Raw genomic sequence first — 13,782 nt, 5'->3', positions numbered from 1 at the left:
TCTCCCCCCCCCCCCGTTTCGGGTTGCCATTTCGATCGCACAAATGTGTCCGCACGATAACGAAAGGTATTTTGAAACCTCCCCCCGCCACAACATCAAATTAGTTTCTTTATTTCTTCCCTCTTTCCACCCTTCATAACACGCCTCTAAAACGAAACAAAAAGAACAGCAGGGGTCGACTCAAGACATATACAGAGATAAAAAGAACAACAATTGCGTAGCAGGTGGGGGGAAAAAGAATAATGAGGTGGTGGGTAAAGAAAAGTGAAGTAAGGGGGGGGATGCGAAAAATAATTGAAGTAAGATGGCACACGTACAGATCTAGTCTACTTGATTTTCCATACAAATGAAGAAACAAAGAAAGTATGCACGTAACAAAAGTTCAATGAACACTAAAGTCACGCTGAAAGGACGAAGGACAAACCCCATCCACAAGCGGCGTGTCCTTATAATGAGTGACTTGTACTTTCCCGCTTCACGGAGAACATAACCAAACAGGAGAAAAAAGATAAGAAAAAAGTGTTTAATGTTGCGCAGGTAGAGATATTCGCACGAAACGCAAAAATGTCATAACAACACCATCATCATCAACACTCGAATAGTCGAAACGCTCATCATTCCCATCATTATGATCACAACCGCCCTCTCTGCTTTGTTTTCTGTCACCTTTTACCTTAACACGTCTAAGGAAGTTAATGATATATATATATATATATATTTATATTTATATACTTATATATACTAAAGATACACGGTAGTTGCACCAGTACAACTGCGCTAACACGCAATAGTACTGTAAAGAGACGCGCAGTATCCCCTCCTACAAATACACGCACATACAAAAAAAAACAAGCAGGTGTCGGGGCGATAAATACTGCAGAAAGGAAAACAACAATGCAAAACCTTCACATGACTTCACAACGTGAACGAAATCAACGACGGCGGGAGCGGCTACGCCCACTCTTCCCGGCGCGTTCACTACTAGGAGAAAGTGACAACCGCCACAACGCACGCTCGACGTTAGGTCGTGTGGGTGCACCCTCCAACCGTCTGCGTGCAGCAATACCAATAACCGGTTCCTGTATCTTCGCGTTATTACGTTGCTTGCACACATCCGAAAAAGGCATGGCCTCATCATCACCGTTATTTTCTTCAATATTGATTGGAGGAGAAGAATTCGTGCGGCGCCCACTTAATGAACCCGACCGCACATATTGAGGCAGTGGGGACGACGTCCTTAGAGCAGCCCTCGCACTCCCACGAGAAACACTCGGAACATTACGTCCCAAAGCGGGACGCAACAGTTTGCTCCTCACATCGCGCAACACACCCAACGCCCGGCGCATGCCGTCGGCCAAATTCTCGGTGCGCGGCGAGGCGCTACGTTTGGGACCCACCGGCACATTCACATCATCGCATAGCTCCTCGTCGGCGGTAGGAAATACCGTACGGGCAGTACGTGGCGTGGGACTACGTTGGTGGGCCTGACTCCCATGGCACCTCGAACGATGCGCAATGTCTAATGGGGAGGAGTCAAGTACTTCCAACAGTTGCCCTCGCATGTCCCCGGCATCCTTATCCTGACGGGATGGCGTTGCGCTATGCAACCGCACAACCGAACGGCTGGTGCGAGGAGTCTCCCTTCGCGGGCTCGCTAAAGACTCCCGAACGCGGCGGGCGCTCTCACAGCGAGCCACGTGAATGGCTTGCGACATCAACAGCTTCTCCTCCCTTTCCAACTGGTGAATCCGTTCCTCAATCTGTGCATCCGACATGTGAGCACCTATAGGAATTGCATCTTCACTCATTTGTGGCCGTGGGGAAAGTGAGGTAGGAGTTAAAGTACCTCCTCCTGCACCCTCTGCCGCCGCTTGTACATTCGGCAGATCATCCTTGATCATATCATGTGCTACAGTGAGATCTTGCAGCTCCTCCCGCGCTTGCTCCAAGCGCTGACGCAACCGCTGGAGAGCCACCTTCTTGTCAGCAACTGGAGGGGTGGCGGGTCCTAAAGACTTGATCATGGGCACCCAGCGAGCGGCTATGCGCTCTATGCAGATGACGTGTTTATACTGTAACTGGCACCGCGCTGCTTTCTCTGAAGACAAAAGCAGTTCTAGTTGGGTTACTCGTCTTTGCCGCGCCTCATAGAGTTGATACTCCCAATTCGCCAATTCAGTGTCTCCTTCAGCATCGCGTTCCTTCACACGTGCCTCCAGACGAGCAACCTTGTTGCGGCGGCACTCAATCTCATCCTCAATTTGACGTTGCCTCTTGCCCTCCCGTTCCTCAATATCGCGGTCCTGTCGCTGCTGCTGTGTCAACTCCTCTAGTCGACTGTAAAGCGGACCGATTTGATCAATAGCCACAGAATGATCGTGCGCAATAAGAAGTCGCTGAGCATCCGCCATCGCCCGTATGGGTTCAGAGACCTGTCCCTTAAAGCTACCCACGATAGACGAGACAGTTTTGTCGACGTACAAATAAGCATCACGCAGTCCACGTTGATAATAGGCATCACTTAACTCATCTATCCCTCGGACAATCTCTTCCGCACCTATGCTGTATTCGTGCGCGAAAAGCGGTGGCATGTTGAGTACCATAACCGGATCGTTTTTGATTTTCATGGCTCGCTGCGTAAAGCGCAGACTAGATACCGTTTGCTCAAAATTTTCCGTAGATGGGTTAATGCAACATAGAATGAAGGTCATACCGGACCCGCCCAGACAGTTCCGTAAAATACGGGTAAGTTTGGCATCACGGTAGGGTACATAAGTACGCTTGTCTACGATCGCATCCACCACATTACCAAGCGTTAGCAAGCTTTTGTTGATAAAGCCCCCTTCACGCAGCAGCATACCTTCTGTGTTTGCACGAGATGCGGATTCAGAACCGGCAAGATCCACTAAGTTGATTGTACTCACTTGCCGGCTCGACCTGTGAATCTCAAATGTGAGAATCATGTGCGAGCGACTACTGTGGTCATTGAGGTTCGTTACACCGTACTTGCGGTTGCGCTCCGCGGCGCCCTGCAGTTTCGTAAAACCCTCCAGAGAATCCAATAAAACAGACTTTTTGTCGAAGTAAACCCCTCCGTCCGGCGCGTCATGAAGCGCAAGGTCACCCCGTTGAGGGTCTAACAGGTCCTTCACGGACTCATTATATATCTCCGTGAAGTAAACAAAAATTTCTGTTCCAGGGGAATTTTTCTTTAACTCAAAAAGCAACAATGCAGTTCGTGGCACAATGCCTGGGTCCGCGGCAGTTCCATTCATACTGTGCGTCTTCCCACTGCCCGTTTGACCATAGGCCATGACGGTGACATTCTTGCCGCCAAAACCGGCGTGTACTAGAGCCTCCAGACCTTGAAAGATGGTGTGGTTGCTTGTGCCACCATGGTGTACTTTGTTGTACACGTAACGCACGTCAGGGTTATTTGTACTATACAACACCGTTTCTGCGCTGGACCACACGCTAGTGGGGGCGTTTGGTCGAATGCGTACATGAACCTCAATACTCATCCCCTATGCTTCTCGACTGCTCTTTGCTTCTGCTTCCGGTGCTTGACTATCCGCGAACCAAAGGAGAAAAGACTGTTGCTTCGCGCGCGTAAATGTTAATGACTCTTACCAATTTCTGTGGAATACAACCTCGCACCTCCTTACCACCAACAACAGTTCTACTTTTTATTTAGTCCCCTTATCTTGTCGCTCCAGTGGGTGCCTGTCCGTTCCGATGCTTACACGTTGGGAAAGTAGAAAGTACAGTTTGTGTATAAAACACCTGTTTCCTTTTACAACCACGCTTAGTGGGAAGCGGGGTCAATTTCGAGTGCGTAACGCCTCCTCAGAGCAAACTGGAGCTCCTTTGTTCGCTCCGCCTCTGTTTTGCTTTTTCACCCCTTGATCTTACTTGTTTTTCTGGCTTCTGCACGTTTATCCCTTCCTCTCAATCAAACACAAAACAAACAGACGTACGCCCCCGACAGAACTCCCTTGGAACTACCCCAAAAAAGAATATAAGGGTAAATTGCGTGAAACAGAAAGAGGGAAAGAATGAGTAATAACAGCTGAATTAGTAAGCAAGAACATGACACGGCGAAATACAAACATAAATAAAAGTACGGCATAACTCTGCGAGTTGTACTAGAGGAGAAAAACAAAATGAAGAATTTTACCAAAACGAATAAGGTCAACGACATGCGTGTGATGGTAATGGTGGTACACGTCTACCCCACTTAGCTTCTCTGTGCACTCAGCATTGAAATAGTAAAAAACAAAAAGGAAAATACGGCAGAGACACCAAGTTGGGAGGTCAAAATACAAAGAGATAAAAGAGCAGCGGCTATTAAATAAGGGATTATGGAGTCGTTTGCAAGCCACTCAATAGATGGTAAGAGGAGCGGAGTGATGAATGCCTTTAGCCAACTAAACTATTTGACGTGCGCATTCCCATCCCTGCACACTCACCCAACAGCGTAACAACAAACTCACAGGCAGTTGTACATACAAAATTTTGTGCATATTTAGCTTTGATTCATTTCCGTGTCTACCACACACTTCCCTCTTGTGAATTTATATCCCCATCCCTATCCCCCTTTTTTTCCTTCCGGAATGGCTAGGTGTAGGTACTACCACCACCATCACCCATCAATCAGTTGAATAAAAACGCGAAGTAATCAAAAACAGAACAAAAAAAGGGAGCTAGAAGGTGAGGTAAAGCATCCTAACCAAAGATAAAACATACGTAAACAGCTTACTTTTATGCCGTAATCACCACCACTACAGCCATCATTACCTCTACTTAGACTGCTTTTGCACAGCGCTCATGCAATGTCTGGCGCAGCAGTGTTTACTGGACTTTCGAATACTTCAGAAGAAAAGGGGGAAAAAAGAATATACCTTCTGTTACTCCTCTCCCATTCGGTCAGCATTTGCGGTGGGGCTATACACGAAAAAAAAACTATTTTTTTTTTATTTTTCTTCCACCGCAAATATACACACATTCACACTGCCACACAGCGCCGTGAAGGTGGCAATAAAGGATTTTACAAAAAAAAGTAACAGCGAGAACGACAACAACAATGCATATGAAAAATGTATGGGCACCTATTATTGCCTCCAAATACCCTTTAGCACTTATTTCCTTTTTGTTTTTCAGCTGGTGTCTTTAAAAGGTAAAAAAAAAAGGATTGTCTGTCTTTTTTTTCCTTTTCAATTTTATTTTTCAACGCAGGCACGTTCCCACACTCACTGCAGTGGCGGAGGTGGGGGCGGCACAGCTTGGAACATCGGCTGAATAGGCGTCGGTACCATTCCTGGTGCTGTGATCACAGGTACCAACTGTAGTTGTATGCTTGCTCCAGCTGGCACCTGGTAATGCTGATGTCCAATGATCACGTTCGGCATGTAAGGTGGTGGAGGTGGCCGGCTGCTCAAATTTGCCTCCCGCAATGGCAGCAATGAGGGTCCGGGTGCTGCCGACTGAGAGCCATCCCACGCCACAGGGAGAGGCGCTGGAGGCAGCGGACCGCCTGGTGCTGCAGGGGCGCCAAGTGGAAGTGGGCCAGGAATGGGGATGGGGGCGGGGGCGGGGGCGGGGGCATCAACTGGGGCAACTCCAGTCGCAGGAACCAGTAAGGTGGAGGGACTAGTTGTAGTGGCGGAACCGCATGGCACGCCTCGTCCCGCATCCAGGCGCTTTATGAAGAGTGGCCGCGAGGGAGGAGACGCCTTGTCACGGGTTGCCTGCAGGTTCAAAAGCGCACGATGGGAATCGGCAAGGCACACACCTCCAGAGCTGCACAACACACGTTTAGACCAGCTGGTTGCCTTCAATACATCCGCCTCCTCAAGTCGCACAGAGGCGCAGCCACATTTCTCAGTAAAGTGTGAATCAACGCCCAGTGATACGTTTTTCGGATGAACAGGTACATTAATAAGGGAGAAAAACCAGGCGACGAACACTGCGGTCACTTCGACAGGAAGACCTCCAAGAAACACGCCAGACGGGCAATTCAAACCTTCAGAAACGTGCTGTAAAAGCCGATTCGCCTCCCCATCGCCCGGGTACTGGACGTATCGGGGGTCCCCCCCACCTTGTTGTGAGGTCTGGTTAGATACTGACAAATCGGCGCCGCACGCCCCACTTACCGGAGCAGAAGGCAGAGACACGACGCTACTGAGAGACGAGGCAGTGCTACTAAACGTCGTCATTGATGGATCAAACGGCGACTGCGATTCCTTCGATACTACACCTGGTGTCAATAGAGGTCGGGGCACAGGAACTCCACGAGAAGAGGCAGAGGCAGCGGAGGCAGCTCTGCTGTCGCGTGCAGACGGATGCCCAGCAGCACCGTACGCTCGCTCAATTACTATTGGGTGTGACGGACCCCGTTTGCGCCCGTCTGCGATATCCGTGATTGCTTCTTTCTCGAAGAGTCGTGCCATTTCCTCCGTGGAAGCCGCCACGTAAATCCCCCTGGCACCACAATAGATCCGCTGGTTCATGGAGAGCAGTGACTCCACGTCTTCCTCGTTTACCACGAATATCGAAGCACAACCAGTTGGGGAGCCGCAGCGTCCACCCTTTGCCTTACGGTGCACCAAGATGGAAGTGACCGGCACCTGAACACCACACGCGACCTCGAAAACCCAGCTTATCAACCGCCTACCCGTCTGCACGACCTCAAAACGAAGACCACCAATAAACATTTTCGTGCCATGATGACCAGACGCAATTCCACCACCGCCGGTGCCGCACTCCTGCGCGCGGCTCTGTGGCGGCGGATTCGCCTTGAAGTAATCTGACGGTGGATACGCATGGAACGTCGCACTACTGTCCCCCCGCCCATCAATGGCCCCCATGAGTGACCTCCATTCCTCATATTCACCACAGTCGAGGCAAGATATTTGAGTTCCACCACTAAACGCCTCATCGAAAACGCTGACGCCGACGCAGTCCTCATTCGCCGTAGGAAACCCTAATGAACCGCACTCATTTGCGTCAGACCTCCAAATTCCAATACTGCTACCGGCTTCTGAGTCATCCAGACTAAGAAGGCGCATTCTGTCCTCAAACTGTCGCGTTGCGTATGACTGACAGCTTGCCATACTCTCTTCACTGGATGAAAATCCATCCTGGTCCGCTAGGGAATTAGTCTCACTTGCCGTTTCACGAAAAAGCATTTGAAGCTTGAATCACTCTACCCCACTAGCGTGTATGGTCTGCTACTAACAAGGAGTAAGAAAGAAACTTTGCACTCACTAGTTGTTCAAACCTTCTTCGAAAGCACAATAAAACAAGAGTAAATAAGGTGAAAAGTGAATGATAGAAATTTAAAGCAAGAGACAGGAATAACGACGAGGCAGCCAAAGGAAAAAGTACGGACACACGGGTGTACGTGGGCTGAAAAACACACCCTTAAACATAATTGTATAGTTGCGTTACCGTAGTGCGGAGAAGTAAACACGCCACGAATGGAATGCACCCCAACGAGGTTTAAAGGGGCGAAAGAAAATAGGGGCGGAGAAGCACCTCACATGCCCACGCGTAGGAAAAAGCGCACACCGCCCATCCCCACCCCTCCCCAACTCAGGTCAGGAGTTAAAGTTTACATCAACCCTACCCAAAACCTCAAGTACATTTTCGCAGAACCCCTTGAATTCCGGGACGTTGGCTAGCGCTGCCTCTAGTGCGTCAACACGCGAGCGACTGATGTTGACGATACGTAAGAGACGCTGCAGCTCCGCACTTCGAAGTTGGTTACGAAGCTTAGCGTCGCGTGCCAATGCTGCCAGATGTGCCTCTCCAAGAACAACAAGTGAGCCATCTTCGTCCCGCCTTCCATATACGGAATAATCGTCACTCCTCCGAGCACCAGCGGAACAGTCAAGCTCCTTCTGCTCTTCCATAGTGGATGAATTGCCGGTGGTAGGTTCGGTGCAAACAGTAATATAGCCGTCACGTGACGAATCGAGCTTCGGTTTCTTAGCAACCACATCCTCCCCACCGCCATCTTTAGGTTCCTTTAGTTGCTGTTGCTCATAAGAACAACTGCCAACACCGCTGCCGTCGCGATGCTCTTTGAAACAATTCAAGGAACAATACATGCTACGACACTGGCGGCAGCGGTAGTGAGCTGAGTTTCCAGCACATATAATGCAACGGAGCATCCCTGTCATTAAGTCTACCCCACCCTGCCAACAAGCGTCAACAAACCTTAAAAACTATGAAACGTAAATGGGAGTAATGCTGAGGAGGCCACCAGCAACGAAAGCGTCTATTCAGGCTCCCTTCTTTACTGAGGATAAAAAAAGGCAACATAAATTCGGCAGCACCAGACAAAGCAAGTATAATATGATGCAAAAAGATTTTTAAAAAAGAAAAAGAAACGGGGGGAATTGAGGAGGAAAATGGAGAAGTGAAGAAGAAATGCGACATGGTTTCATCGGCTGCTCGTGCAGCTCTCATGGAAGGCTACCCTGTGTCTGGAACGAAACAAAAAATGAAGGACGGGTTAACGAAGTTGTTAATGGTGCGAACTTCACTAGAAGTGGCTCCACGTCTACGACGAACAAACTATAGAAGAAACATAACTTGGACCCGGGCAACAGTAATGCACTTTCTCACCGTTCCGCGGCCAACTTCCCAAGCGAACACAGAACTGCGTAAGCGGATTAAATATCTACCCAGAGACGCATTGAATTTAAAGAGCTAAACGTCCAACCAATTATATGTATGTGCGCTGTCGGCCCTTAATTTCCTTTAAAACACACATACATTTATCCACAGGGAGAACACACGGGTCAAGGGATATTACAACAGTGCCACCGGTACCAAAACTGCCAAACCTGTAAAAAATAACAACAGCAACAGTAATAACAATAAGTGCTAGAGCGGCGTAGGTAAAAATGAGGAGGAAAACTTGGGGATCTGTATACGTGGCTGGTCTTACATTTACCAAGTCACTGTGGTCAGTGGCATAAAAGTATATCTCCCTGTACACTTCTGGCCATGGAAAACAAAAGTAAAGTAGAAGAACGTACCCATGTGCCAGGGAAGTCAAAATCCCCTACTTCCCTTTTCTCACTGGACCCTTCTAGTCCCTTTCGTTCCTCCCCATTAGCATCACCATTACGGGTGATTTCACCTTCACCTCCCCAAGAGTGTCGCTGCCGCCCACGCACAAAAACGTATCCGCACAAAAATCTCCTTTCCCAGGGAAGAAAAGAGCAAGGAGATCCAAGAAGGAAAGAAATGACGGAATTCACATGAAAGGCGCTCCAGTACTCATGGATCCCAGTACCTGCTTGTTGCGATATTTGTACCCGTTATACTTATTAAGCGATGGGGGAAGACGCATCGACTCGATGCAAGCATCATCCAACCGAAACGAGCTGCGGTGATGCATACGCGTCAACGTACTAATGGACCCAGTGGGGGGCGACACCATGGAGTGATACGTGTCAACTGTCAGGTTAAACCAGCGCTTCACAAACATACGGATTGTTTGTCCGTGTGTTAATATCACCACATTTGTGTCCATGGGAAAGTCCATCCGCTCCCGCTGGAAGGCATCTAAGAAGCTTGTAACCCGATCACACACATCAGCGCCACTTTCGCCGTGGGGAAAGCGGTAATAGAACTTGCCATACTTTTCCCTTTCAGCTAGATGGTGCAGGAGCTCCTCCTTTGACTTATATCGTCCGATGTCTCCATCCCGCAGTCGAACATCCTCTCGCACCCCAACAATAGACTCACCTTCCATCTTGTGCTCACTTCTATAGGCATCATACCCGCGCAGCACATGCTTGAATGACTGACGGCACCGCACGTAGGGGGAAAGGTAGTAATACACTGGCTCATCCCCAATGAGCTGAGCCAGCCGGCGGCCCGCATCATAAGATTCCTCCTCACCCTCAGGAACTATAGGAATACGCCAATCAGGAGTTGTCACGTGCGTGCAAACGTTGACGTTGGCCAGGCTTCTACCGTTGCGCAGGAATATAATGCGCTTCACAGGCTCAACAGGTTGCGTTGGGAACTTAAGCATTTGGCGGCGGTCACCACTGCGAATAGTAATGGACATCCTACCCTGAGACTCCGTGTGTGTTACGTAGGCCGAAGTTGGAGAAGGCACGGAGAACATTGATGAAGCGGGGTCCGTTGTGGCTGCATTTGCTGCAGTTTCACAAAGGTTAACAGCAACTGCAGGTTCTTCTACTAGTGCCTTGGTTTCCTTTGAGACTTCCAAGGGCCTCACTGTCTGGGTAGTTGGTTGAGGGTGAAGGTGAGGTGGCCACGTGGAAGACGTGAAGTGCATAACGTCGCATAGCGGTGCCTTTAGTGACCCACATGACACAATACGATCCCACTGCTTGCAAATCCGGTGATGAGAGCACCTGCGTACAACTGCCATCACGTAGGGGGGAACTCACGGACCACAACTAAAGCTAAAAGAAACGATCCGCGACAGCAAAAACGTGAGACTAAACGATAAAATCACAGAGCTAAAATAAGAGCCAAGAGAAACAACTCAAGAGAAGAAAGTAAAACAAAGAAGAAGAGAGCACGCAAATGCCGCCGGTTAAAAAACAGCTAGCAGGTAAGCGTGTGATGTTGAAAAGAGTGACCTTGGGAGAGGAGTGAGGGGTGACACGCACGAAAATGAATGAACACACACATATACCAGGTACGTAAATACGTGTTACGTACATTACACCACTTTGCAAAATCCTTCAACATCACCTTCCCCTCGGGTATGTACAAGCACCTCTGACTCAGCAAGCATTCACAACCATCAAATTACCGGTCCGTTCCCTCGCCTGCGGAAAAGGAGTAGCCACCTTCAGCGAACAGGTGACGAAACAGTTGAACATTATCCTTTCCGTCAAACTTCATCATCTCTAAGAGTGGATCACTGCCGAAAAGCTTCTTGCTAGTATCCGTCATCACCAGTCGCCCCGCCTCACGCCTCTCCAGCACGACAATCCCGCAGTTGGGTGGGTTCTTCATCGTTTCAAAGACTTCCATCGGCGCCGAATACCACCGCCCAACAAACAACCTAATCAAAAGTCCATGCGATATTATCACAACATTATGATCATCGTCGTCCGGTACCGTAAACGAGGCAGGACCGACGTCGTTGCTACTGCCAGTGATCATTTGCTTCCGCGCCGAGAGATAATTTAGTTCCACACGTTCGCGAAAGAGGGAATCGAAAAACTTGGACACGCGGTCGCCGACATCCACACTACTTTCACCATCTGGAAATCTGTAGTACGAGCGTCCAAACTCACTACGTTCGGCCCACATCTCGTCCATCTTGTCCAGTGGTTGGAAATTGCCAATCTCCTGCTCCCGCAACCGCTCGTCCTCGCGCTCACCTTGCACCTGTGACGGCAGTAGACTCTTGCGCACCTCGGTTAGGGTCTGTCTGGTGCGAGTGTACGGAGAATAGTAGACGTACAATTTTTCATTCTTTATGATCTTCCGGAGCCTCCGGCCGCACTCGAAGGCCTGCTCGCGGCCCCGCGCCGTCAGCGGTATCTTCCAGTCCGGAACCTTGCTATACAATGCGCGATCCACATTTGCCTCGGACTCGCCGTGTCGCACAAGAAGCAGCCGCCGTGGGAGCCAGTAACCACTCGACATATCGAGCTTGCGCCCACATCGTGACATATCACAACTCAAGTGCTGGCGCAATGGAGTGTATGGGAAAGCCTATATAAATGGTTCAACCTGCTTTCCTCAATATTGCGCTAACAATCTGCTTCACAGCGAAGATAAATTAATCAAAAGAAAATATACTGTTATATTGTTCGGCTTACTTACCCCCACCGGACCAATTTCACAGCTTTCACACATTTAGGGTTGGAAGAGACAAGAGCATCCAGTAGAAAGAAGAAGAATCAGGAGTTCATAGTGAAAAGGGTTTTCCGTCATGATGCAAGGATCAAAAATCCCATCAGCCCCCGGCTAGTGTTTGGGTGTGAGTAATTTACCTACTGTGGAGCCTTCCCACCACGCGGAAGGTATATGAGGCACTACAGTTCCAAACCCACAGTAAGCGCGATATCTAACACATTCAACAGTTGAATCATCGGCATATGCGTGTGTACATGTGCATATGCATGTGCGTGGCCCTTAGAGCTTTTCCTTCACATGTACTACCAAGTTGAAAGGCAAAGGGAAAGAGATGCGAAACAATAAGGCAAAACAATGGCATAAAAGTGAAACACAGAATTAGTATGTGACACACAAGGGGAAGAAGCAGGCACCACTGTCGGCAGTTGCGCATAACAGCGTGTTGAAGATAATCGGTGATAGACAACCCACTGAGAACTTTCCGTACAAGCTCTCCTGGAGACAAGGGAAACAAGACAAAGTCAAGAAAGAATAACCTTTAAAAATGGCCGCTCAGTTTAGACTCATAGTCAGACAAATAAAGAAAAAAAAATACCTGGACATTGCTTTACCGTTTGCTCACCCAGCTTTTGTCATCACTGTAGATGAAAAGACTGCTATCCTTTCCTTCGCTAGCTTTGCCCCACTTGTTCTCATTCTTCAACTTCCATTTGTTACGGGTGCCACACACAACATATGATAGTCGCGGGTAGTGAAAGGTCACCGAAAAAACTTTGCATGAGAACACGTAAAAACGAAAAAATTGAAGGGAAGGGAAAGAAAAGTGGCAGGGGTGGCATTTGGTTAAGTTTTCTGAAGGGTCAAACCCTAACCCATTCGTTCCATAGGCACGTCTTACTTTCACTTCTCCGTCTCTTTCCTGCTACTTTGCTGTACATAAGGTGGAATTTGGAAATGTAAAATAGCGTGCGCAGAAAAAAAAAAAGAAAGGCACATATATCAAACAACCAAGCAACTACAGTTTCTACTCGGCGACGGCCACTTTACACACAACTACGTATTGTGGATAGATAAGGGATGAGTGAATGAATGAGGAGAAGCGAACTTATTCTGCATAATAATAATAATATTAATAATAATAATACAGACCATGACAACGGATAACGCCCCGCCTCTTCCCCTTGCATCTCATGTCACCCCTCCCCCGCTCCACTCCGCATGCTCCACATGTACAGTTCGAGCGAGCTTCCCACCCTATTCCATGCCTAACTAAGCGAGGTCGGTATCCGCACCAGCGGCCTCAAGTTTTTCCTTAATATCATTCATAAAGGGCATGATGCGCTCGCGCTGGATGCGAAGGTTGGCAACAGCTTCCTCACCCTCCATTACTGTTCCATCATCATCCCAAAGGTCTGTGCAATCCTGCACGTACTGGTTTTTCGTACCGTACCGCTCGAAAACAAAGTATCGAATGGCCAATGCCTGGACGAGGATCACACTGCAGGTGATCTTCAGTAGCGTCTTCATAGTAGCACCACTGATGCCCGTTTCACCAGGATTAGGGTAAAAGTACGTGCGTGCACCGGCGGCGGCGGTGCGTGCAAGTGGAGTGGAGCAAACGCAACGGCGGAGCATCTTCGTCTGGTATGTCTCTGCCTTGTTATTGTTTTTTTTTTGATGAAGCTGATGTCTGTACACTGTTAGTAACTGTACAAACTCTTTCCTAACGCTACTACTAAATGTATCACGAAAAATACTACCTTCTATTTTCTTTTTTCTCGATATATGCTATCTCTTTGTGTATGCGGTTTAACCCTGTTGAGAACAAAGAAATTGTAAAGGGGTGAAACCGAGCTACCGTTTGCAACACGTTCCCAAGCGGACAGGTGTTCCCCCAAAATATGATCTCAGGAG

At 48.7% G+C, this 13,782-nt stretch overlaps 6 protein-coding genes across 6 annotated transcripts; all 6 read right to left on the bottom strand.

The window, feature by feature from the left end:
• Nucleotides 1–932: 932 nt before the first annotated feature.
• TEOVI_000385700 (kinesin, putative) lies at nt 933–3,521 on the bottom strand (the record flags this gene model as incomplete). The annotated part of the gene is made up of 1 exon (XM_067226696.1): nt 933–3,521. One exon carries the CDS (start codon nt 3,519–3,521, stop codon nt 933–935), a length of 2,589 nt encoding a protein of 862 aa, XP_067082797.1.
• A 1,728-nt stretch (nt 3,522–5,249) lies between these two features.
• On the bottom strand, nt 5,250–7,187 carry TEOVI_000385600 (uncharacterized protein; the record flags this gene model as incomplete). The annotated part of the gene is made up of 1 exon (XM_067226695.1): nt 5,250–7,187. One exon carries the CDS (start codon nt 7,185–7,187, stop codon nt 5,250–5,252), a length of 1,938 nt encoding a protein of 645 aa, XP_067082796.1.
• A 411-nt stretch (nt 7,188–7,598) lies between these two features.
• Nucleotides 7,599–8,183, bottom strand: TEOVI_000385500 (HIT zinc finger, putative; the record flags this gene model as incomplete). Its single annotated transcript, XM_067226694.1, has 1 exon — nt 7,599–8,183. One exon carries the CDS (start codon nt 8,181–8,183, stop codon nt 7,599–7,601), a length of 585 nt encoding a protein of 194 aa, XP_067082795.1.
• A 1,085-nt stretch (nt 8,184–9,268) lies between these two features.
• TEOVI_000385400 (phosphoglycerate mutase, putative) lies at nt 9,269–10,420 on the bottom strand (the record flags this gene model as incomplete). The annotated part of the gene is made up of 1 exon (XM_067226693.1): nt 9,269–10,420. One exon carries the CDS (start codon nt 10,418–10,420, stop codon nt 9,269–9,271), a length of 1,152 nt encoding a protein of 383 aa, XP_067082794.1.
• A 386-nt stretch (nt 10,421–10,806) lies between these two features.
• Nucleotides 10,807–11,682, bottom strand: TEOVI_000385300 (glycerolphosphate mutase, putative; the record flags this gene model as incomplete). The annotated part of the gene is made up of 1 exon (XM_067226692.1): nt 10,807–11,682. One exon carries the CDS (start codon nt 11,680–11,682, stop codon nt 10,807–10,809), a length of 876 nt encoding a protein of 291 aa, XP_067082793.1.
• Nucleotides 11,683–13,137: 1,455 nt separating this feature from the next.
• Nucleotides 13,138–13,503, bottom strand: TEOVI_000385200 (uncharacterized protein; the record flags this gene model as incomplete). The annotated part of the gene is made up of 1 exon (XM_067226691.1): nt 13,138–13,503. One exon carries the CDS (start codon nt 13,501–13,503, stop codon nt 13,138–13,140), a length of 366 nt encoding a protein of 121 aa, XP_067082792.1.
• Between the last annotated feature and the right edge of the window lie 279 nt (nt 13,504–13,782).

The sequence above is a fragment of the Trypanosoma equiperdum genome (genome assembly GCF_001457755.1).
Source record: "Trypanosoma equiperdum strain OVI genome assembly, contig: ctg_822, whole genome shotgun sequence".
NCBI lineage: Eukaryota > Euglenozoa > Kinetoplastea > Trypanosomatida > Trypanosomatidae > Trypanosoma > Trypanosoma equiperdum.
Note: the sequence above shows the minus strand (reverse complement) of the source record. Positions and strands in the feature narration are given on the sequence as shown.